Below are 26973 nucleotides of genomic sequence, written 5' to 3'. Positions count from 1 at the left end.
TGAGAAAAACTGTAATAGTAGCAAATGAAAAATGATCTGTCCACACTTTGCTCCTGAAAAAGCCCGAGTGGCACCACACACTGAAATATGAATTATGACCATGGGCCAGAGTACTGTTACAGCGCCCAACACCACAGGAGTACAGTTCATACATTTGTATAATTTTGTAATAAAATGAATTGTCTGTTTCACCTGCGGTTCTTCTGTAATATTAACACTGTACAGTATTGTTTCATAGTCTCACACAAAGATTTGAACAGGAAATATGGGCGCTACATTAGATCCACTGCAAACTCTCAGAACTGAATAATAATGGACAGACCACAGGATCTGTTGGCCTGACTGCAGTCAGACAAACTTTCTTTTATTACACCTCCACACACCAGGTATCTTCCCCACAAAGGTCATACAGCCACAGTGCTTTGTGTGGATACATAAAGCTTTGGTATCATTAGTCAGTTACAATGGTTACATGGACCCGCTGATGTGAATACGTTTGGCTTGTTGTTGCATCAAAGCAAATAAAAACAGGCTGAAAATTCCTCTGCTTTAGGACGACCTGCTGAACCAGGAGCACGATGACACATCGACATCGTTTCTGCCAGAGAAACGCAGAAATCACAACGTCGCTCAACCAGCAGTGTGCGAGGAAACGAATGCTACGAGCAGCTGTTATCAGCATCCATCAGCCACCTCGTGCTCTGCATCCTCTCACAGCTAGTTACATTAAAATTGAGATGACAAGCAAGGACAGCATAAAGATAAAAAAGTATAAGAGGAGGTATATGTGCAAAACATGTGGTTGCATACAAAACACCTTTTGATCACCTCACAAAAAAAACACCATTCAGAAAGCAAAACTTGAGTAATAGCACAAAACACGACTTGAAATTTACAACCAGGGAGTGATCGGGACACAGTACAAAGTGCACCAATAAAAAACAGAAAATAATCATCAAGAGTGGGAGCTGCAGGCCTGCACAAGTGCTGACACTCTCTCTTATTCACGTTGTTTCCCCCCGACAGAAGAGTCTGAATATCAGCTCTGTCAGGCCTGCTCTCCTCAAATGTTCATGCTTTCACATTGCTCTCCACTGGTACTGTAAGTGGGTACCAATTAGGCCACAAGTCCAGACTCCAACAATAGTGGTACGAGCAGGTAAAACAGCTAAAAGGCAGCAAAAGCAGAACTAATGCCAAACTTTTCGAATAGAGTTTGAAGCTGAACTGCTAAATAAATCATAAAAACATATATAATAAAAACAACTTTGGTTATTCTAAATGCAAGTTCAACATTTTATATTCCACCACGAGAACAGTGATTTTTCACTGAAAGTTGGAATGAAGTTCAATCCAAATCAGGATGATTTACTCCTGAATGCACTTAGTAACACAACTGTGTTGTTGTTGTGTAGCTGAATGTGCAGCTCGCTCATGTTTGCTAATAAGACAGACGTGTTATTAGACATTCGCCCTTCTTCTGCTGCTCTAACAACAACTGCCTGATAAAGCTTTAATTAAGATTTTTAACAAGCTATTTTAAAAGTAATGTAAATGTCTATGTAGAGTATGAGTGTTAGCCATTAGTGTCACGTGACTCCAGCCAAGCACACAATAGTTGAAGGTTCACTCAAACTTTGAGATTTTGGTCTTTTGCACAAGAAAAATCATTGATGCAAAAAGTTGACAATAGTGGAGAAACCAAAGCTTGTGCCTGTTGAGGGGTTACTGTTATGCTGTGATGCAACAGCATGAAAACTAGTGAAGCATGACTTTATGAACTCCTCACAGAGGACGCCTTAGGTGGCATGTGTCCTGTAAAATTACAAACAAATCAACAGCTCATCTAAAATCTAGACACACATAGAAACATGTCTACAATGCTAACGAAGAAAGAAACAAATCACACGTCCCACAACAAAGTCAGCCCGTGTTCGCTGAGAGCGAGCGCTCTTTGAGCCACTGCGTGTAATAAATATGTCAGCAGAAAGGTGATCGTCAAAGAGCTCAGCAGAGTGAAAAGTCAGAGCTAAAAACAAGCTGACAGTACCATCCACCAACCAGCAGCCTGCTCAGCTGTGTGTATGTATGTGACAGCAGTAATGTCTTCAGACTCCGTAGTTAACGGCGCTCAGCGCTGGTCTCTTCTTGCCTTTAATCTTCAGTGATCCGTAACGAGCCTGGTGACAACGTTTAAGAAAAACACTCATCAGTGTGCATGCAGTCCAGAGATTCAGCACTACTGACTGTGGCAGAAGGATGTATCGACACACTAATGTGCGTACTCAGTGGAACAGAACACTCACGTCTTTGCGAACTCTGGATCGAGACAGTTTGACGCTCTGCGATCGCCTCAGTCCTTTCTGACTCACAGCCTCGTCTTCAGAGAAGGTTGGCTCGGCCTCTTCGTCCGTCCTTTCCTCCTGATCATAATAGTACTCTGGAGAACAGAAACACATACAGACGCGTCAGGAATCACCAAGACACACAATGTTTGCATCCATCTGTTCTCCTCCACTTAAGAGGTTCACCCTGCACAGGTGCCCAGTGCTAACACACAGAGATTAAGACGCTCACATTCACAGCTGTGACAGACTCAGAGTTGCATGTTTGGGACTCTGGGCGGAGCTGGAGTGCCCGGATTTGAACCCAGGACCTTCCTGCTGTGAGGCGTCCGTGCTGACCAACACGTCTGAGTTTCAACAATGATCACCAAATTCAACGTAAGACTTTTTATACTGTTCTTACTATTAAAAGGGCCCACAGTCAATAAGCACACTCAAACTGAAATATTCAGTACAGTAATATAAACAGGAAACAGAAGCACAAATCAAATACACAACGATACTAAAACAACAACGAGACACAAAACCATCACAAACTGGTGAGGTCCTGTGAGGACCAACAACAGGAAAACTGTAACACTGAAGAGTGTGAGCGATGACTGTGAGGCGCATGTGTCCCAGCAGAGGGCAGCACACACCAGAAGTGCCGCCTCTCTCTGGCTCCACTGTCATAAACACACAACAGCACAAGCTCATTATTAATAACATCTGCAGCTTCACTGCACTGAGCTTATCATTACGAGCTCGTGGACATCACATCATGGACAGGACTGCCTCACACTATCGCACTCTTGTATCCAGGGATAAATATCGATACATTGGAATATTGCGATGTTTCGTGTTACGATACTGAATCGATATTCAAAAGCAGTGTTATCGACTTTTTTATTGAGAATTTACTTGCATTTACTGTGTATTTCTTTTATGTGTAGCAATTCAAACTCCGGCCGCTAGTGTTTACCGCTTTCACTATGATGGAAAAACAAGGTCTCGCGATAACACTGGATGTGCCGTAGAAGCGTCTATTTTACCAAACCTAAGAAGTGGACCAGCGGACGTGTGGCAAACTGTGCTAGCTCACTGATGACAGAAGAGGAGAGGACACAGCAGCTTTCAAAGCAGATGTGTGGACTTCTTTTGGATTTAGGACAAAACAAGGCAGTAAAACTTTGACAAGAGCTACGAAGTCCGTAAAATCTGCACCGCCACAGTCAAATACTCAGGTAACACAAATTTACGAGTACCATAGCAACGTAGCATCAAATGCTAACCTTAAAACTACCAGCAACTGACTCGTGCAACAAAACCAGCGCAGTCGGTACTTGTTTCTATTTGCGCTGTCTGAGCGCAGTAGAGAATAAAGGATTCGGTGATATGATTACAACGCTGGAGCCCCGTTACACCGTTTCTCCGGACAACATATCGCAGACATCGCTCTCCAAAGTTGTACCAAGAAGTCACAGCGACAGTCCTGGACTCCCAGCTCAGCAGACAGCTGCTTGGACTTCGAGATCACAGCTCATCACATACTGATCCGTGGAACCTTCAGTCACAGACGAACAAACTCCTTTTCAGGTTGCACAAAAAGTGTTCCACTGGTGGACATGGCAGGGCTTCTTTTATTAGCACTTTATATTGTTTACTTGGATGAATTCTTCAAGCAATTTCATTTTTCATGTATAGTTGTTTATGTTAAGGTCACATAAAAGTGCTTCTTTTTGATGCTGCAGAGAGCAGTTTTTGGATTAGTATTTTAAAATGATAGTACTCACTAAGTAAGACCTCAGTGTTACATTGTTTACTTCTATCAGTAAAGTGGTTTTTGTTTATCTTCTGATAAGACATTTCTCCATTCATTTTGAACTTGGAGAGTGAAACGTATCCCTCTGTTTTAGTTAACAGCTCATTTAACACTTTGGACTGTTTACTGTGAGTTCTTGTTAGAGATTTTCTACATTATAACCAAATCTCTATAATACAATATAATCAAGTAGGCCTTATATTCTAACCAAGTATGCCTTATATTTTGTGTGTTCATATATTTTCACATAACCAAACCTATTGTTGAAGAATTACCTAATCAAGTCTATTGTTAAAGGAAAACTGATGCATTCCTTACCTAAGTGTCTGAGATGTTTGACAGCATGATATAATGATGCATTCTTTTCCTATAGTGTCTGTGATGTCAGATAAAGCATGATATACTTCTGTATTTTTATCCCAGTGTGTGAAAGATCAGATAAGCTGATTTAATGTTTAATCTCTTCCCTGACAGTTAAAAAGAGGAAGTACTATGTAACCCATTTTTGCCTTATAAATAAAGCAAGCGAGCCTGTGCTCGGTGTGTGTGTCTTCTCAGAGGCATTCACCCGTGCGCACGTTTTCTAATTACTCTCTGAGTCGGTCTGCAGTTGTCTCATTTCTCTTACTTGTGTTTTGAACAAATGTCTAAACCCCTGACAGTTCTCATACAATCAACACAAACACAAATATCGTCTGGCTTTTAGTATCCCAATATATTGTATCGTGACACATATTGTATCGCCAGATTCTCGCCAATACACACTCCTACTTGTATCAACTGTATGCACTATACTTGAATATTAGTATGACGACAAAGTTGATTTGGACTGGATGAATGAATCGTTACCAAACACACTCACAATCAGTTACTAGCAGAAAGAAGAAACCACATCATGTGTTGTGACAGAGAACGACACTCACGACTGCACAGCACGGCTCCGGCGCTCGCACAGAAACATCCTGCAGAGCCTTCAGTTTTCAGGAACCAGCTTCCAGTTTGGATTCGGGAGACAGACACTATCTCTACTTTTAAAGCTTCAAACTTTCCTTTTTCCTAAAGCATATAGTTAGGGCTGGACCAGGTCACCCTGAATCCTCCCTTAGTTATGCTGCAATAGGTGTAGACTGCTGGGGATTCCCATGATGCACTGGGTGCATCATGGGAATCAAACACCCTAACCCTGTGGTCAGTGCAGATCCAGAACAGTGCACCATGCCTCAGCAGTGCTCTGATCTGTAGACTGTCCAGTGGAACATGTTCCCTGCTCTTCAATTAACTGACAGCAATTTTCATAGCAATGATGTCATCCTCAATTCTTCTTGTCGACCTTGTTGTTATTTCTATTGTGTTTTTGTGGCAAAGAACCACAGACAGTACAAACCGAGGCTGTGACTTCTGTAACCTGCATTCTTCCATAAAGACGATGGTTACACAAAGACTTCCAGTCATGAAGACGTCAGTGAGAAAAACCTGGCTTCTTATGGTCTCAGTCACTATTTTGGGTCATACACAGTTTGTGTACAGTTTACAGTCACAAACCATCCCTCCCCGTCCATATCTTTGCATCCTTCCAACAATGGAAACCAGTGGGTGATGCCACAGAAGCTCCACCCATCTTTTATACTGTGTAGGCTCTTAACACAGGACTGAAAGCTTTCAAAGTATGGACAGCTACATGCATTTTCCATCTGGGTGGGTCAATGTGAAGAAGGTGAAAACAGGTATTATTCATCGTTAAAGCAAAATTAAGTGTTACATAGCTGGTTTAAACAAACTACCACAAATCTTATGTTTTGTTGACTTGGACAGTGCAGGACCAGCTCTGGTAGTGTTCTCGTTTGTCACCCGATGTCGGGTAAACTGTTCCTATAGTTTACATGAGCCGCCACTGACAGCCGGGTCGCTGTGGAGAAGCAGGGATTGGTGCGAGCCTATAACGCAGGGTTAGGGGAGGTGTGTTCACGTGCTGGTACCGTACTCGACGCTCTCGTGGCAGCTTTAAGTAAAGGCTGATTAGTACGTCTCACACAGCAACTGTCTGGTATTTTGCTTAAGGTAAACTCAAAGATATTCAAAGGATGGCTGGAAGGCAAAGGGCCGCAGTACCGCAGCTCTCGAATCACGTGAAAACTATGGCTCAAGGTATTCAAGCTCATTCACCTCTACATCCCCGACTCCGTGCGTCTCATCCACACGTGGTCGTAACAACACAAAGGTTCTATGCAGGATTTATTAAGCATCAGATCTGTTAATAGTAAAATGAGTGTGCAGTAGGGCTGTGCCCTTTGACCACAATCTCATATCCTGATATTAGACATTTATCGTCCCGACAACGATAGAAATCACAAAAACATTTTCAATTCTGTGAATCTCGGGCAGCTGAAGTATTTCCAGCCGGGCGTCGTGTACCTGGAGCTGAATGTTTTGACTGATGCATGAAACTATATATTTTTACACATAACTTATAACGGCCGTCATTTTCTTTGTGAGTATTTATCAGACGGCGTGCTGCGGGGAAAGGCCTGCTCTAACGTTTAGTCTAAGGTTTATGTTGAGCACCTGACGGCTCTTCGTTGCTTCTCATCCGTAAACTCTCTCCACACTGTTTCACGTGATCCTTGCGTGGGTGGTAGAGGTTTGTCGTGTTTGAGTCTGAGGTGGGGACCTCAGTACGCTTTTCTGGTCCGTGTCAGACTTTTCATAACCAAACCATGTCCATGCTACAGAGGTAGCCCCTCGTTTTCACTGGTCCTTCTGTTTGTCATCACTTCAGTTTATTTTGAAAAATCTCAACAGGATCTTCAGCTTTATTGTGAAAGGTTTATGTGGAAAATAAACAAGCGGAGCCAAATGCAGGGTTTACCATTGCTGTGGCTAACGACAACGCGTAAAAACAGTCGCTTATCTGTCCGTAGTGTGGTTATTTTAAATATAAGCGAAAGAGAGAACCTTAAGAAATTAATACAGTCACTATAGCGACCATCAAAACCATGAGAAAATAAACCATAAACAGTTTATTTTGTGACACCACAAAACAAACGATAGTAATATTAAACGATAGACGTTTTCATATCGTCATCAGATATACACCGTTATATTGAACAGCCCTAATGTGCATCATCACCAGTCATTTTTAAGTCTGTTAAAAGGATGACAGACATATGAAGCCTCAGAGGCAGCGAGGAGCACACACAAAAGAGAGTTGTTAGGCATAAACATCTCCGTCTTCATCTCTCTGTAGCTCCTCCTCGTCGTCTGAGCTGAATACATAATACAGTCTCTCAGTATCCTGATGCTGTGTAGCAGCCTTTCTCCCTTACATCCACCCATCCGTCTCTACATCTCCATTCATCTTTGTCCTCGCCTCCTTCATCTCACCCCCCGTTCTGTCTCTTTCCACACCTCACCTACTTGCTGTGTGTGTGTGTGTGTGTGTGTGTGTGTGTGTGTGTGTGTTTGTTTGACATTCCACTGGCATCCCACACAGCCTTATCTCATCCCCTGTGTCTGCTGGGAAGTCATCTCACACTCCAACCAGCCTGCAGTTGTCATCACGCTGAGGACAAACACACACAGAGAAGTGCAAAGGTAACAATGTAGCTGTCTAACAAAGTCCTGCTCATGTGTGCCTTATTGTTCTCTTCTGACCATCATCATCATCATCATCATTATTTATGATGGTTGTCATTATTCTTAATTATTATTAGTCAACATTGTAATAAAATAATGTTCTCTCATTCATCACCAGCGTCAGTCTTCATGGATTACTGCTTTGGCGTTTTTTGCCAAACTCATAATAAAATAAAAACGTAATATCACTGGAAAGAGTTTCACTGATATCTTTCCAGGAGTCATGTTTGGGATTCATCCCTTCATGGCATGTGTGAGGTTTGCATGTGCTTACATGACTGAGTGTTGAGCACATGTGCTCACTGCGCACATCGTTGCTCACACAACAGTCTAAACGCTGAGCTCAGGCTCTTCAGGGTCCTGGTTGGTTTTGAACTGTGCACAGCAGGGAGACACTTTTCAGGGGGAACATAAAGGTCCAGTCACCGGCTCACTGCAAAGCTCCAAACCCCAGCAGGCTTCCTCAGATACGAGACGTTTTGTAGTTGTCATGGAGACTGTGGCGAGAACCAGTGACAGACAGAACGACGCCACCTTCATCCACCACGAAGGACTGACCTTTGGCTGGAAATCTCATCTTAGCATTGTTTAGAAAAAGCTACCATATCAAACATGTTATCAATCAGCTGTCAGGGTTCTAGTCAAACCTCTAATCACAGATTTTATTCTTTTAGGTTTCTGTTTACGAACTGTTTTCTCTTTCTGTTTCCATCCATCCATCCATCTTCATCCGCTTTGTCCGGGGCCGGGTCGCGGGGGCAGCAGCCTAAGCAAAGAGGCCCAGCCCTCCCTCTCCCCAGCCACCTCCTCCAGCTTATCCGGGGGAACACCAAGGCGTTCCCAGGCCAGCCGAGAGATATAATCTCTCCAGCGTGTCCTGGGTCTGCCCCGGGGCCTCCTCCCGGTGGGACACGCCTGGAACACCTCGCCCAGGAGGCATCCTTGTCAGATGCCTGAACCACCTCAGCTGGCTCCTTTCGATGTGGAGCAGCAGCGGCTCTACTCTTTCTGTTTCCTTTACCATGAATTGTTGTGATTGAGAAGTTGTGTTACGTTTATGAGAGAAGCGCACGAGTGTGTGTGAGTGTGTGTGTACCATCTCCATCCGGAGCGTCACTGCTGCGAGACCTCCTGACAGCAGGGTTGGAAGAATGGGAGCTGTACTGGTACAGCTGGTTTCCTCTGTCGTCCTGCTGGTCTATCTGTGTGAGGTCATGCATACTCAGGCTGCGCAGCTTCTCAGTAATGGCCCCCTGACCCTGCAGCACACACAACACTCAGCATTACACCACAAAAACATCTCAGAGATCAGCAGTGCTGATGTGTTACAATCACAGAAAGAGCCTGTAGTTTATCAATAATCTGAATCATGTGGTGATGCTTTTGTTTCCAGGTGTGGCAGTCATCTTTCACGTGAATGGCTACAGTCATACAGGTGTCCTGTTCCTGATCCCATCAGTTGTTATAACAGACACTGTAGACTTTAATTTGTCTAAATTAAAAGCAGACGTATTTGTGTGCTTGCAACTAGTGTCAGATATCTAGAGTTCATTACTCACCAATCAAAATCCTCATAATAACTATTTTGTATAATTGGAAATATTTCTTTGCTTATCTGTACCTTAGACACACGTCACATCTAAACAGCTACAATTCAAATTTGATGCATTATAATTCCACATATTTATGCATCATTGTATCCAGAATGTCATCGTGTAGCTGTGACTGATTAATATCAACACTGAGCTGTTCAGATTTTACTAGTTCACTGGGAACACTATGATATATTAATACAGGACAGATATTATTGGAACGGCAGAAATCTGACAGTAAAAACAGACACTGCAAACTACAGCACTGTGAGCTGCTGTTGAGCAACCCTTCACTTCTGGAAATAGATCCAAGTTTACTGAAGTATGGAGGTGGAGGAGATCGTTCATATGTTGGACTATCAGTATCTTACATGAAGAAGAGAATATTTACATTAGAGAAAACTAAACTTCAGTCCGCACTGCTGCGCTGTTACTGTACAGGGCTTCATGCAGCTTTAAAGACCTGTGAGACAAACCGACGGTGGAGCACAGAAATGCAAACATGTCGTTTAAATGACTTTGCTGTGACAACATTTTTACATTAAAAAGTTTAAGAAGCATTACATGTTTTTCCACAACACTCATTTCTTGTTGTGCTGCCGATCTGTGTTTGTCCTTCATCATTGCTGTATTTTTAGAAACATGAAATACTGGGAGACATCATGAAAGGAACCTTCTGCATTAAAGGATTAGTTCACTTGTTTTTCAAGCCTCAGGAACAAATAAAGCCTGAAACAGGCTTCGTTTGCCTTCATGATGCCTCTCATCCACACTGGACTCTCAGAGAGGGTGCAGAGTCATTAACAAGGCCCAAAGCCACAGTCACAGCACCACAGCTTCAACAGCAACAGGCTTCAGCACTCTGAAGCTGCATTTCCACTGTAACTAGACCCACTAGTGTAAATGATACCTAATGGAATTGATTAAATGATACCGTCTGCTTCAGATCTGGGAATTAAAGCTTAAATCAATTAAACATATAACGAATAATTGATGATGACAAGAATACGCTAACTGTGAATAACGAGGTACAGAAAACATTCAGATCAGGGATGCTACTGAATGATGATGAAGATGTTACCACGGAAACACTTCACAAAGAACATGAACAGCAGGGGGGGGGTATTGTTGTAATGTACAGCAGTATATTTGGGCTATTACAGGTAAACGCTAATACGAACAAAATGATGAAGTCAGACATTCACAGGGACATTTTCACCCTGTAGCACCAATGTAAGCTCATTTATTATTATTCTTAGAGCTTTGTGATTTAGAAGGTTTTGATACATAATTCTTAATTTCTTTTTGTTTGTTGTTTGTAAACATAAAGCCCCGGCATGCTGCTGTAACAATGAAATTAATGTCAAACACATTAAGGGACATACAATGAAAAACAAACAGTGTCGTAAATAATGAGTGACATGTATCTGCAACACCACCAAGTCCATGTCAAAACCAAAACCAAAAAGAAGAATCAAATTAAAACTGATGTTCTCAAGCAGCAGGTCTGGACACAGACGATAATCAAAGGGTGGATGCTGAGCTGTACGAAACAGAACATTCTGTCCATGCTGCTTACACTGACTGGTTTTTACCTCCCAGAGCAGCCTGCTGAACCACCGAAACCCTGAAGACACAAGGATGTTAGTGCAGACAGAAAAGAAACAAACGTCAGAGGGAAGACAGGAGGCAAGTTGGTGCAGATGCAGAAAACATCATCTCAAAAGCAAACGTCCAGCTGAGATCTGCAGTGTTCCCCCAGGATCCAAAACATTCACAACCCTGCATGCTGATGACCAACAAACACACAATATCAACTCATATTTAGTCGAGTTTGTTACACTTGCAATCAGCAAATTCTTAAAAACACAACCACAGAGGAGGACAGTGGTTGGGTTTCTCTGGGGCACTCCGAGTTAACAATAATACAGTGAAGCAATTATTCTGCTTACATTTCGGGTCAATGATGCTACATTTTCATACTACAGTGTTTTCAACTTAAATGCATGTTTACTGCGTGTCTGCACCATCCGGATAGCAGTGACAGGAACATCAAAATAGTCCCTGTTTATATTGTTTGCATCTGCTTAAAACTAGCAAATTGTTAACCAAGAGTTGCCTAGATGATGGTTAGAAAGTACTCGGATCTAATCTGCTGTGATGTGACCTTCATTACCTGTTCAAAGCTAAACTATGTTTATGTGATCTTATTAGCAATAAGTTCTTCAGTCCCGTAGTTACCAAGAGCAATGCAAATGTTTTATCAATTATCAGTGTGGATACAGACACATCTCACAAAAAGGAGCACTGCGAGCTGTAATACTCATTTGGTAAACTGGTTGGTTACCAAACCAGCCAGGACTGCAAGCTTCCACATTACAACACATTTTAGATTTTACTTTGTTTGCTATGACTTCATTTATTGAATCTTGGTCCCATGCTGTGAGATGGACAAAGAAGCAGCTTTGAACTGTAAACTGGACGGAGGAAAAGCTCTGAAATGTCTTTTCTTCTCAGTCTGTGACAGCAGGTACATGTGGTGTAGGTGCCAGGTTTGCATGTCTAACCACAGCTCTAGGCTCAGCTAAAACATTTCAGACAGATTGATTTTATGTGCATTTCAGATGGTTTTACTGTAAAAGCCAAGGTCAATCAAATTCCTAGTAAGATGCAAGCCTATTTTAAAGAAATGAAAAACTGCTACTAACCCTGTGATGACAAAACATGCATGCGGAGAAAAGAAGAGAGACTGTAAAGACAAACGGGGAACACAAAGATGAAATATGTAAGAAGATCTTCATGTCAAGGAGGAACCATAGGAGACTCAAAGTGAGGCAGCGAGAGAGAAGTGAGATGCAGGGCAGTGACAGAGGCATCGCTTTGATTAACAGGGTGTTTCAGGTAAGTGGAGACAGGAGGCTGCACTGACACAGCAAGGACACAAAAACAACCAGACCTGTCGTTGATCCTGCTGAGTGCTGCCTCTTTGTGTTAGAATATGCACACCTGACCTCGTTCATTATGTGAAAAAGCAGGTGCTCTTTCTCTAAAACAGAACATAACACTGTTACTCAGCTGAAGTCAGCCACAAACTAATCCCACTGAAGAACTTCAGTTACGCTTAAATGAAGTATGGCCTGTTAAAAACTCCATTCAGAGTCGATGGGTAGCACGGTCAGCAGAACCTTGTTCAATGCAGTCGTGGAAATACCACTCAAGAACTCAACTTCCTTCAGTTTGAACTCATTAACAACATTCAAGTTGTTTAGTTTGACACGGCCGACACCGCTCCACAGGCTAAAGTGTTAGCAAGCACTGGATAAATGCTTAGGCTAAGGTAACATAGCTAATGTCATCTTATAGTAACACTAACAGAGACCATCCTAACATAATGTTAACATTTTCTGATACTTGAACTTTGCACCTGCTAAATCCTGGCTGAGCGGTCCAATCAATTCAGATTAATTCTGAGTCTTTATTTATTTACACACACAAACACACAATAGAATTGTATTATAGTTCGATATTATAATAACTACATACTATTAATCATTAATAATGTACTAGTTAGTCATTATTCCTCCATTTCTGAACATGGGCTTCAATTGTTCAGTCTTGCTTAATAAAGCTGCTTTCAGCTGCTCCCATAAACAAATAAAATTACTTAATACCAGACTAATCCTTGATCATCATCAGCATCATAATAATAATAATAATGTGAGCAGTTATTAATTTGTTACAGGGGTTCACTGTTTTGTAGTGTCTCACAGTTAAATACTGCTGTACTACTGTGGATCTAACCTGACACCATTCGCTTTTTCTTTGTAGTGCATCCCCACTGCTCAGGTGCTGTGAAGCGTGAGATCAACTGGGCGTATCTGAATCACTCAGGTATTCAAGAAATGCTGAAGAAACCAGTTCAAATGTCATTTATTTATACTGGCTCTGCAGGAAGACCATCTGAGGCACAGACATGCACAGAGGATGTGTGAGCATGTGCAAAGGCTATCAGACACATCGTCAAGTGAAGATCTCGTACAGGCTATCGATTCATCTCCTATGCACTCAGTCATGCACCAATGCCACAGTGACTGTCTATATCGGGGTCAGCAACCTCAACACCCAAAGAGCCATTTGGAGCCGGTTTCCACGCAAAAGAAAATACTTGTTGACATCTAAAATGAAGATAACACTGTGTATATTGTTTTTTACCTTTATGCTTTGTGTGAACAACTAAGGCGTGTTGCTTATGACATCCATGAAGTGCTACAGAGAAAACTACATTTTATTCATGTAATGAACACATTTTGAACTCTTAAAGAAATACAACAAAAGCTGAACTAAAATAATCCAGCAAACAAAAACTGCTGTGAGCCGCCCCCCTCATATCACCTTTGTGCTTTTGGAGCCTTGACCTGACTTTTAATAAATAACTGGGGAAATAAGCACTATGCTGCTAAAAAATGAAAAATATATATTTGCAAAATTCTGCCTAAATATGTATTTTACCTGGTTAATGCGTGTGGCGGGGCGTGGTCTGCAGCGCCGCTGCAGGGGAGGCGGACGCACCTGAGCTGCACCCGCAATCAGGCCTTGCCGCCTTAACGTCTGGTGGTATGTGTGGGGCTGTGAGCTGCAAAGCTACAGCCGGCTGTATGTGTCAGCAACTGTGTGTAAGGTGGTCAACAAAGAGATGCTGAAAAGCGCGTTCATGCAAACATCGTCGGGTCTGCCGTGATATGTTTACAACGGGACTTCTGCTCCTGAACCTCTGCGCACAGCGTCTGCAGGTCGGGGCTGTACGAAGTCACTTTATCTTTACAGGACTGTAAGCTGTCGTCTGTGGGGCGTGAGCGTGTTTGTTTTAACATAGTTCACGGTGGAGCTGCTGACATAATGTGGATCCGAAGGTCCATAACTGGCCTACGTGGGGCTGAAAGTCTCGATAAATGCACGCCGTTTCAGCTTCCACGAGTGTGACGCTTATTTTGAGCGATGAAAAAAATAATAGAATTTTATTTTTATATTTCAATATCACAATAATCTTCCAATTTAGAACTACAAGTTAAAAAAGAACTAATATAAATAAAATACACTTCATCTAAACACTTCTAATTTATTTTCCCAAACCACGCGGAGCCGCACTGTAAGGACTAAAGAGCCGCAGGTTGCCGACCCCTGGTCTGTATGCTCTTACGTCTGATTTAGCACGCTAAATAAGGACATTCAGTGCCCACAGGCGCTACTGTAGAACACAGACAAAGGAAGCTGTTGCAAGCAAAGAGAGCTGAAGCCGCAGACTGGTATTTTATTCCTCTGTAGTAGGGCTGTTCGATATAACGATATGTATCGGATGACGATATAAAAACATCTATCGTTTCATTTTACGCTATTGTTTGTTTCGTAGTGTCGCAAAATAAACTGTTTACAGCAATATTTGTTCATGGTTCTGATGTCACTGTAGAGGCTATGTTCATTTCTTAAAGTTTTCTCTTTCTCTTATATTTAATATAACCACACTACAGACGGACAAGCACCTGTTTTTATGCGTTGTCGTTAGCAACAACGACGGTAACAGCATCGTGTGTCCGTTTGTTTATGTTCCACTTAAACCTTTCACAATAAAGCTCAAGATCCTGTTGAGACCTTTCAAAATAAACTGAATCACGTGAAAGAGCAGATTATTTACGGATGAGAAGTAAAAAAGACGCCAGGTGCTAAAAAATAGATCTTAGACTCAAACGTTAGAACGGGCTTTTCCTCGCAGCACGCCGTGTAATAAATACTCAAAGAAAACGGCGCCGTTACAACTTATGTCTAAAAATGTATCGTTTCATGCATCGTTAAAACACTCTGCTCCAGCTACACGACGCCCAGCAGGAAACACTTCACACAAGTCGAGCTGCCCGAGATTCACAGACTTTACAGAAAATGTTACATTTTTGTGATTTATATCGTTATCGGACGATAGACGTCTTATATCGGGATATGAGATTTTGGTCATATCGCACAGCCCTACTCTGTAGCAACATAGTGAGAAAGAAGATGAAAACTGACTTAGCCATGCTATCTAACATAAAACTGTAGTGCACTCACGTGAAAAATTAAAAAAAGAATAACTTGCCTTGACGGCTGCAGTGACCGCAGCGGTGGCTGCAATGCTCAGGCCCTGCTTGCCAAAGTTCACCATGGTCTCATAGCTTCTCTCTTTGGCCTGCACAATGTACTCATCTATTTCCTAAAGGAAGACAACAATTACATTTTAGAACACAGTTGAACTGGGCACAAAGCAGTGTGACCTGCATTACACGTGGATGTACGGATGAATGTACCCTTTCTCTGGAGGACAGCAAAGGATGCAGACACTTCCTGTAAATAAGACTTGCTCCTCTGGTGTAAGGGGACAGCAGCCAGACCACAAAAGCTATCTTTAGCTCGTAGTAGAGAGGAAACCTGGATATGGAGACACACACACGGTAAGTTTAACCCATGGTACATAATGATGCTTTCCACTGCAGAAAAACAGGTTAAGAGATATGCACCCACTCCCACTCCTGTTGTCAAGTTTTTGTTGCACACAGCTCTGAAGGTTTATTATGGTTTTTTGGACTGCACCGACATGTTCCAGCACTTTCTGTGACTGTCTGATAAAACATCAGCTGTAGGGCTGCAGGTATCGATTATTTTATTAATGGACTAATCTATCGAATATTCTATCGATTAATCGAGTAACCGGGTAAGAAATTATTTTCTCTTATTAATGAGTAATAATAAATATTCAAAAACTTCTCATTGGTTTTAGAAATGTCAGCGTTTTAAAGTTTAACTGCATATAACATCTGTAAAAAAAAAACATCGTTCTCCATCAATTCCTCAAAATCGTTACATTGTTCCTTCGAGCTAAATGTTGCCACATGAGAGATTCATAAAATCACTGAAACTCGACCTGAAGTTCCTGCAAATGTGACTCTGTTCCTACACAGTGCACATCCACATTACCACAAGTTTATTCTAGTTACACTAGGAAAGAGTACATTTCTATCATTATTATTCAGGGTAGCGAGGAAAACAACTTCTTCCACTCACACAGTCAGTGTAGATGTATCTGTACGACATGTGAGTTCACGAGGTTTACATAATGTTTGATTCACTGCGTTTGTGTTTAACATTCATGGCAAACTCACCATGCCAGTGTTAGGTCAGTGATCGTCTCCACGACAGTGTAGAGGGCAAATACAATCCAGTACATCATCCATCGCACCTACAGGCAGAGAGACATGAATCATCGTTTAAAAGGCTGGCTGAGCATTAAACCATGCATCACCTCTTAACATTACTAATATTAACACTAACATTAAAAATCTTTGTTATACGAGGAGGACAGAGAGGGAGCATGTCCACCGAGAGCAGCAGCGTCTGAACCAGCATGCTGATCATGAAGAAATGATGACATCATCCGTTTGTTTTAATTCAACTGTAATCTAAGCACCTCTGTCTGTTAGGATTTTTGAGATTTACTAAAATAAAAATAAAATCAGATTAACATCTGATTGTGTGGGGCGTGCTTTTTTATGTCACGTTACGTTTCACTGTTAGAAACTATGAAACACATCACACACTTCCAGAAGGAAACTAATACGACTGAAGGCAAGAAGGATACGAGCACCTACAGACTCATATCACAGTTTATAATACAGCCTCGCAGCAGCCCAAAGCAATGGGTGTGACTTCAGCACTAACCCCGCCCCTGACTTTGATGGGCTGAAATTCATTCATGAACAGCCACAGGGCCAGGACTGCCAAAATGAATGACATAAATACGTCATTAAAAACCGGAATAATTAAATGTGTAAATAATTAAGCAATTATATAATTAATTAAACGTGTCATTAATAAAATAGGAAATAAATAATTCAATGTTTTAAATGGAATGATCGTGCCTTTAATTAATTATTGATAGATTTATTCATTCAATCAATTCCAATTTTTAATTAATTAATGACACATTTAATTAATTACTTAATTTGTGTATTTAATTAATTCATTTTGTCACTCCTGGCCCTCCATAGCCGTGAGGATTCATACTGCATCTCTCGTTTCCTGCGCACAGGAAGTTAAAACCAAAAGCAGCTCATATTTTGTATATTCTGGTCTGTCGGGATTAGGATTCCACTTTATTGTCATTGCACATGAATGAATACAGAGTAACAAAACACACTTCTGATTAGATGCAGACTGCAAGAGCAGCAAGTGCAATAAGAGCAGAGCATATCCAGATAAGTCGAGTAGAGATGAATACAGGTGATCTGTACAGCACACAGATGTTCTATCTGTGCAGACGGGCAGATATACAGGTGTACTATGAACAAATATAAAGATATGCTACATATATACAGATGTGCCGGTGTGTGGTAAACAGATGTCCTATGAATATATCTACAGTAGTGGAAGCGTAGCTCTGAACAGTTAGAGTTAGTTAGTTATAATAAGCGGCTCTGGAGTGCCACCATTTTGCATCATCGACCCAGAGTGCATCACTTTGTGTAATAAACACAGGCACACTTCCTGTATTTGTGACAGCGTCCTTCAGTAGAAGACGTTTATAGCATAGTAATGCCCACAACGTGACATACTTGGGGTTTCTTTTGACTTACATTACATGCCCTGAGGCATAATGGGTGCTTCTAAAAAGCTGCATTTTGAAAATGGGTAGAATTGATCATTTTTGATGATCAACCACCTCAGCTTTGACTGAGCAGAGCATTCAAAAGTTATTCTACTAAGAACCCTGCTCCACACTGGTGTAACAAGCGAACATGGTCACGAACCCCAGTGGACAGCTTTGAGCTAATAAACTCGTTTTTAAATGATGTTGTTCTTTCTCTAAGCCTCTGCCTCCTTCGCAGGCTGGCAGCAGTGAAACAAAGGTTGAGGACGTCTGTGAAGGTTCTCAGTCATCCAGGTCATCGTAGTCAAAGAAGCTTCTTCTAAGGTCTAAGTTCTAAGGTCATTTGCCCTTAGAACTGAAGAAGCTTCTCGGATGAAAGGTGAAACGTCTTCAAGCAACTTAAAGAAGTCCAGACGCTTTTCTTTCCAAGCTCCTTAGACAAAGGTCCCCCCCCCCCCCCCCGGCGGTCTGGCTTCCTTCGTCCCTCTTTGACGGCTTTCCAGTCCCGTCTGACTGGATTTCCATGTTAAACCAAGCAGTAGGTGTGTGTGAGTAAATAAGTGATGCTTAATTGTGTCCCATTTGCCCACAGAGGGGGGTTTTCAGCTACCACTCCGTCATGCTGAACAGCTGTTCACCATGAAAAACATCCAAGATCAAAAAATGCAGATTATGGAAAGTCAGCCAAGACTTCTCATCGTTTTTAATGACATTACTTCACTCATCTCTGTGAGAGTGTGTTTGAAAGAGAAACAACAGGGAAACACATTCACCCATCTCTCACACTCACACTAAATGTAAAGAGTGAGCTGACACTGAGAGGTTTAATTTATACGTTCAGTCTCCCTCTGCTTCAGACATTTCAGCTCCCAGCTTCCTTCTGCTTTCCATTTCTGATAGAATATTTGCTCCTTTCCTCCTTCATTCATTTTATCAGTACAAAGGACATTAAGATGTAACCTATACACCAGCCTTTTAGCTTCCTGGGGCTACAGTAGACATTTACTGACCCTGTCTTTGAATAACTGCCTTCCAGGGGGGGTGGGGAGAAGAAACATTACATTAGACTTGCACAGCCACTACTGCTAAGGTTAAACTTGGATCAAAATTCTGGTGGCCCGACACCTCAGCCTCCTAGTAGATGCTCCACACTGCCAGCCCCACTGTGTGATAACACCCACGCTTACAGCCAAGAGGTAAAATGCTAAAAGGTGGGCAACAGTTACGACCACCCGAGCTTCAGTTGTGCCTCTGAAACAAACTCAAAGAATTTTGAGCAAACTTGCATCCTGACTAAATGAAAGAAACACTAAAGTTTTATCGATTAGTCATCAAATTGTCATCTGTCATCTATCATACCAAACTTCTAAGGTGCACACAGAGCATCACAACACTTTTCTCAAGCACTGACCCACATCTTATGTTCCTCAGCTGCAGAGACTAACAAGCTTTTATTTAAAGTGTGTTTGCATCGCTCATAATGTTTGGTCTTAATTTATTTAGTTCTTGGGCTTTGCAGACAAACTATGATTCCTTATACGGAGGCTTTATGGCGGTTTTGAGTTCAATCCTCCGAAAAGGCTCCAGCATGTTGGCAATGACATTCAGTCCAAAGAACGCTGACTGGTTGAAAAGCCTGTAAGTGAAGCACAGACAGCGACTGCAGCTTTTTCTTTTACATCGGTGCTAAAAAGTTCTCTCTCTCTCATGACCTGTGCTGGAGCTTCTCCCAGAGGTTTTTCTCCCCACCTCACCAAGCAGTGCTGACAGGGCACCACTCGATCAATACGCTGATATCTAGGGATTAAGAAGAATCTGATGTATGTAGTTAGTTATGAGATTTGTGGATTACTTGTTTACACTCTGCCAGACTATACTTGGATCAGCTGATTTCTTTTGGTGGTATTCCAAACACATGCTGCCAAAAGGTAAGTTGCTTAAAACCATGCAACATGATTTAAGGCCATCTGTCACATCTCTGCTTTACTATGTTCATTGATCAGCCATCAAAAGTGCAGATACGCTGAACTGGCAAATAGCTGATACTGGCCGATATACTGGCCCCACTGAAGCACCATAAAGCAACATCTCATGTGCTCAGGTCTTTAGTCATCCTTCATTTCATCCCAGACCTTCTTAAAATGATTTAAGTGGTCTTGAGCAACAGCTCTCCAAGCTTTCTGGAGGTCTTTGAAAGCTGTTATTTGGTTATTGGCTGTTTTTCATACTCATTTACAGTTCAGTCCTTGTACCGGAGGACTGTTTGGGTTTTTGTAGCCACCTAACACAAACCTTTCTGAAAGTACAGCGTCTACAGCCATCTGTAAACCACAGAGTCCAATCCACCGTGTTAGAGATTTTGTCAAAATTAATGGAAATTTAAATCAGGAAACACCATCTGGAAAGCATTTGATGCACAACAGCTTAAGTTTTCCAAAACACACTGCAAAAGATATGTTGTATGTACTCACATGGTGGAGCAGACAGGCCTGCTCAATCATGGCAGGGATACACACGGCTGATCTCAGACCTGTTTATCTACAACTGAGTGTGGTCGACTGTACATGGATGGACAACTCCGACTACAACGCTGCTGGAAACTGAGCGACATCACTAACATCAGTCAGTGAGCGCAATGGTACGTGCACGTTTTCATAAGCAGTGAACAAAGAAGAAGGCTGGGACTTGAATCTGTTTCAAGTTTGTCATGAACTGGAGTAACCTCTGCAGGGTGAGCTGCAGCTACAAACAAGCAGCAACGAGACGCAGAATAGCTGCTGCGCTGCACACAAAGTATTTCTCCTGGTCAGCTTAAGTACAGCTTGCTTCATGAAACAAGAAACAGTACTGATCTTCATTTCCAACCATTCCTTTATGAACCTCTGCAAAAGCAAAGTAAAAGCAGAGGTCTAACAAGAAGAGCAGATAAGGATAAAGTAAGTGGGTGAAAGACGCAGCAGTCTGAGACAGGGTGTGTTAAAGCTGTATGTGAATGTGTTACTAACTCAGCAGACTGGAATGTCACTCTCACTGGTATTAGTTACATCACCCGACTCCTTAGCCAAAACACCTCTAGGGCATATCGTCTATATGCATCCAGCCGTGCTTCAAATGTGTAATCAGTCCCAAGACCTGTTTAACATTCTGCAAAAGACTTAAAGAAAGCAAGTTGGTATCTACCAGAGGGGCTAGTCCCTAAGACAAGGACAAGAATGTCTGAATCGAGATGAAAGATCAAATCATTCGAACCATCAAACGCATTTTTAAAACTGACAGAGAAGAAAATATTTCAAAGGATGGAGGACTGTAATCACAGATGAAAGTGAGCTTTGGTAGGCAGGGTGACTCTAAAGTCCTCTAATGGCACAGGGGAGAAATAACTCACTTCAAAAGAACTATTAATCTACCAATAGATTTAACAGTTAAGCAAGTCGGCTTGCTTAAGTTCAAACTGAGGTTCAGGCTACGTCCACACGTACACGGGTACTTTTGAAAACAGATTTACCGCTTTCTTTTTTTTTTTTTAATCCCGCCCACACGTAAATGCAAAAACGAAGGAAAACGCTGCTAGGAACATGCCAAAGCAACAGGTGGCGATATATTCCTAACCGTGTAGAAATGTTGGCCAATCAGAAGTCTAGAAGCCTGGGTGGGAAAGAGTAAACAAAGATGGCGCAGAGAAGCAGAACTGAGCCCTTTGTGTGGAGGGACTGAAACTGTGTTGTATATGTAAGCATGTAAACACTGCAGAGAGTCAAGTTAAAGGTCCGCCATTGTAGAAATCCATTTCTACATTTCTGAGGACTGCTTCCATCACCTCGCTGAATCTGCGTCGATGCAGTCATGAAGCAGTTCTGAAGTCAGACAGAGGCACACTGAATGATCGATTCATACCTAATAAAGTGGTCAGTAAATAGGAGAATGTATACGGGAGAACATCATGAGCGCTGGCTGCTTTCACACCGCTAACCAGCACAAAGATGCTGTTGTGTAACGAGTGGAAGTTGTCAAGTCAAAATAAACAGCATCAGCAGCCTGAATGTAGAAAAATGTGACACGAGCTCCTTTTTCCATCAGTACCTCCTCGGATCAACTCCCCACGGATTGACTGGTCGCCCAATCCAGTACTACCTAACGAGGTTGTTGTCATAGCAACACGCCCGAGCATCCTGCAATGTAATTAATATGCGACACGAACGCTACAACAAAGTTGGACGTCGACACAGTACCTGGTGTTTGGCCCGTGGCGTTTCGTCACTCTCAAAGATCATGGCCTTGTTTTTGTTGGGGGTTTTTGCCATTTCATTCAATGCAGAGTTTCAAAAATGGCCATTTTAATTTTCATGAAGGAGACACTGTCCGTGACTCACCGAGTGACGCTACTGACCAGCCAATCAGTGGCATGCAGTCTGATGACCTCACATTTTAGTGCCTGCTTGGATCGCCTGGAACCCCGGGGCAAGCAGGTACTTTATTTAAAAAAAAACCCACACCTGGTACCAGGTACTATGACCTAATGGAAAACTGTGGCACACCATACCGAGTCGATCCCAGTAGGTACTGATGGAAAAGGGGCTGTGCAGTCAATGTCACTAACAGTGGATACACAGCCTGCTCTGCATTAGTCCAACATAGTCTATTACTGTACTGCACATATCATCTCTGAGTTAATATCACCATTCAGGTTATTTTGAAAAAGGTACATAATGATGAAAATAAGATATACATTTTAAACTTACAACATCATATGTTCAGTTTCACTGACATATGCAGACAGCACATGAAGCACATGAAGCACGACGGCTGTGTCAGCAGGACCATGCTGGACGCATTCACATACAAAATGACGTCACTTGATGATATTATTCATTTGCATGCCTGCTGGAATAATTACTCATTAAGTGAAAAAGCTATAATCATGCTCCAGATCATTTTGGCCCACGTTACCTCCTAATTTGTCGAAGTTGTTGAAATGAAATGTTTTCTAATGTTTAAAAACAACATTAACAAATGTTAATAACTTAGACCCCCCCCCCCTCACCCCCCCACAGTGTGTCTGTGTGTGAGATGAAGTCATGCAGGAGAAGAGAAGTAAATAAAAAGTAATATTTCTGAACTTACATATTCCTTAACATTTTTGGTCTTGACAGCTTTGTAAGAGTAGTACGCAGGATACAGAGTCCCAAACAGCAGCCTGCATGGAGACAGAACACATGACAACTTCTCTCAAATTTAATCAACACAAATACAGTTTCTCTAGTAAAGTTTAACAGGAAAGTTCTCTGCACTGTAACATCGCTGGTATGTGGAAACACAGCTTTGCCTTTAAACCCACACCCTATTTCAACACGCTGATCAGCAGGCATACATAGCGAAGACGGGCCCGTACATGGTGTATATGATACAGTAGATACTGAGTGGTGAACCAGTGCTGCAGGTTTATACATTCTGTTTCACATGTATACAAGAAATTATTTTTATGTTGGTTTGTTTGTACCAATGCATACACTGCTGAAAGCCTGCAGTGCCACCATGCAAGCTAAGGCAAACGTCCAAAACTGCGTTTTTATTGTTAAAAACCATCATTTCTTGCATCTGAACAATGTGGGGACTCATTTATATCCCACTTTCCTCTGTCATATAATGCAACAGTTTGGTTTCTATGCAGTTTTCAACACTACCCCAAAATACTGCACTGTTCACTCAGGACTGTGTGCTAAGATTCAAGCAGAGAAAATCATATGAAGAATGTGAAGCTGGGTTTCTGAAGCTGAGGTGCTTTTGACTGTGCAGGCCTCGTTTTTTTAATTATATACTGAATTTCACCTGAACGAAAGAGAAACTGCACAACGAGCAATAAAGGATCAAGCGTTTCAGATGACGTTAGGAGAGCTCTCGTTACACACAGCAAAACAATGAACATCTACACACCCACACTAGGTAAACACCATATACTGTTCATGGTAGAAGCCTGTGAAGGAGTGACTCACAATGCAAGATAAGCGACTCGATAAATTTAAAGTGGGACACTCCTTTCCTCCAATCCCTCTTCCTTAAGCTCCTCTTGCACTGAGGTTACTCTGTCTACAGCACAGTGTGCAGGTCTCTCCAGTATGCACAAGCTAGATATACCCTGACTGTGCACCACATAAGAACACACAGCTTCTTGGGCGGCATTCAGTTTGTCAGCTGCCATCAACATTACTCAGCTGCACAGATTACAGGAAACACTGACAGACAGGAGAAGCACAGCATGGCTACAGCACAAAATAAGTGCTTTAGTATCATTGCAGTTTTTGTACGTCACATTTAACGTAAAAAGTGTGGAAATTGTCACCAGTCTTTTCTTAAAGCTGTCTGACTCGTCGATAGGACAGAATAAAACCAGTAAAGAACTTTTACTCTTTTAGCTAGTTAGCTAGTAGCCATCAGCAATGTTGTGGGTTACCTTGTTTTACCCTGCTTACCTTGTCTAGTTTTACTGGACTGTTTGGTTGTTCTTGGGGGTTTTTCACAAAAATGAATAAATAACTAACTTATGTAGTGGCTGAGAGGTCGAGCATGGACCAGGATGCAACAGTCTCACCACTTTTGATCACAAAGCAAGGTTTAGGTACACAGCTGGAACATAGCTGTCTGATTGCAATCACTCTCACACAGATTGGCAAAGGTTTGCAAATAATGTCTGTCTAATTGCAATCAGCAAACTACTGCAATCTGGCTGTCCCAGTACCTGCGAGCGCCTCTCTGGAAGAGGAGACTAAACTAGTCGCGCTCTTTTTGTTCTTTTATAAAAGTGAATTTGCTGACATTATGTAGACATTTTGTAGCAACTGCATGGCTCTTTGTGGGGGCATTTCTGTTGTAAGTCTGAAGGTTCTGGCTAGACTCTGAATGGAAGCAACTACATTTGTGTAGTTGTATTTTCTATACATGTAGATGGAAACAGAATTGTGATTTTGTTCATTTTAATGGTTAATCGCTGTATTATAACAAACAGAATCGATGTAATTGCCAAACTAGCCCCATATCAAACAAAAACCAGACGAATGATAGACTCGCCGTGTCTTACTGCTGTCGTCTGAACGCATTAAAGTTGCTTTGAAGACTGCAGCTGACTGGGAGTGGTCATGGACCTGCTCCCTGTCTTGCAGAAAGTCCCAACATTTTTGTGGTCTTCAATTTGTGCTAACTGTGAGAATGATTCATGTTAACATCATAAAGATTTCAGTGCTTTAATTCTGCGGATGTTCACGGGAAACGATTAAAACACACACGTTAGAAAGACGGGCTTCATGAGTTTTACCGGACTGCCGCTAGCTACCATGACAACAGCAGCGGCTACAGCGAGTCCAGACATGCTCGCATAAGCGTGGGACGATCCTCTCCATCCAAATCAAATAATCCTGATCTTAATGCTGTAGTCTGTTTGTGCCTCCACTCAAATGCACCTGACCAGTCTCACAACAGCACTGCAAACACCAGAGAAAACCAAATGATAAGAAGCCTGTGAGAAACTCTGTACAGAGGAAACAGCCAAAGCAGATTAAATGGTATCTGCTAAACACAGATTTGGACTAAACAGAATCTCTCGTACCCAAGTGTAGCCTGGATCCAGAGAAATACCATCATCCATATCAGTGCCATCTTCAACTTCTCCAGTTAGCACCCAACACGATACAGCGCTGCAGCCACAGACAGGCACACAGCCTCCTCTCACGAGCAGCTGGAACAGGAACTGATGTTCATAATACCGAACACGCCTCACAAGGAAGCAAGAACAGGCCGGAGACATCGATCATTCTAATCATCCAGTATTGGATCAGATTAAAAGAAAAACAAGACTCCGCCTTCCAGTGCCCGATCACTCTGATCACTTACATCAACAGCAGTGATGGGATACAACATAAATACTTTCATGTTTGCAAAATGTTTCGACATTTATAAAGACAAAAATATCAGATAATCTCATGATGGTGTAAGAATAAAGGAGCTGATTTAACCCTTCTGCTACATGTTGAGGATTTTACCAAGAGCTCAGCAACCAAGAACGGATCCTTTGAGTATTTACTGCCCCGTGGCTGTAAATAATCGGCTTATTTACTGATTAGTTATGAACAACTTTCAGACTTCTAGGAAACATGGAAGCCTTTAAATCATTTTTGCACTATAAAAATCTCTAACCACAGACTTCACGGATACAGTATCGTACACAGACACACCGCCTCGGACCACAGTCCCCTCAGTAACCAGCGAGCTGCCAACAAACAGAGCTGTTTATATTCCAGCTGTCGCTATAGAAACATCGAGGTAACCAAGACTTCACACGCTCGTCACGTCTCTGCGTCATGTCAGTGCAGGTTCAAAAATGTGCTTTTTGTTCGATAAAGGGCAGAGAAGCACACAGCCGAGCCACCGACGGAAAACAAAACTCTGTACCTGAATCCTGTTTCTCTGTTCTGGTGCTGAATGGGTTTTGTGTGAGCGTTTAAAGCAGACAGGAAAGCTGCCAAGATCAGACCCTGGACTACCCAGACACACAGGGACAAGAGCCTGCAAGGACGTCCTGGTCTCGCCATACCAAGGGTGTCAAACATAAGGTCCAAGATTCAGAATCAGCCCAGAAAACACTGCAGTCAGGCCCACTGATTTCTTCTTCTTTTAACTGTATTTTCACACATTTTACAGCCTGTCCCACTGATAAAAATCTCCACTACAGCTATTGATGCTATACGAAAATAATTCAATTAAATGACTAGTAAATGGACTGGTTCTTATATAGCGCTTTTCTACTCTGAGCACATGCTTTACACAACCTGCCTCATTCACCCAGTCACACAAGCACTCTTCCTGCATGTAAGATATGTTCTATAATCTGACGGTGGAGCAGAGACACCTTGGGGTTAGTATCTTAGCCAAGGATACTTGCCATGC

General features: G+C 42.1%; 1 protein-coding gene across 4 annotated transcripts in view; it reads right to left on the bottom strand.

Annotated features, from left to right (window-relative positions):
• Positions 1-329: 329 nt before the first annotated feature.
• reep3b (receptor accessory protein 3b) overlaps positions 330-26973 on the bottom strand; it is a 33344-nt gene continuing 6700 nt past the window's right edge. Inside the window, exons 1-8 of one of the 4 annotated variants that reach the window (XM_076887175.1) lie at positions 25637-25701; positions 23161-23233; positions 16556-16632; positions 15704-15824; positions 15496-15609; positions 8876-9038; positions 2307-2440; positions 330-2180 (exon numbers count right to left, since the gene is read on the bottom strand). In XM_076887175.1, the coding sequence (XP_076743290.1) occupies positions 2109-2180; positions 2307-2440; positions 8876-9038; positions 15496-15609; positions 15704-15824; positions 16556-16632; positions 23161-23233; positions 25637-25686 (804 nt within the window). In that variant the 5' untranslated portion in view covers positions 25687-25701 and the 3' untranslated portion in view covers positions 330-2108. Of the gene's footprint in view, positions 2181-2306; positions 2441-8875; positions 9039-15495; positions 15610-15703; positions 15825-16555; positions 16633-23160; positions 23234-24506; positions 24640-25636; positions 25702-26973 lie in introns of those variants that run through there. The other 3 variants (XM_014410065.4, XM_014410063.3, XM_014410064.3) reach the window with 3 other exon arrangements.

Source organism: Maylandia zebra, linkage group LG8, assembly GCF_041146795.1.
Source record: "Maylandia zebra isolate NMK-2024a linkage group LG8, Mzebra_GT3a, whole genome shotgun sequence".
NCBI lineage: Eukaryota > Metazoa > Chordata > Actinopteri > Cichliformes > Cichlidae > Maylandia > Maylandia zebra.
This window is presented reverse-complemented; position numbering and strand designations above follow the sequence as displayed.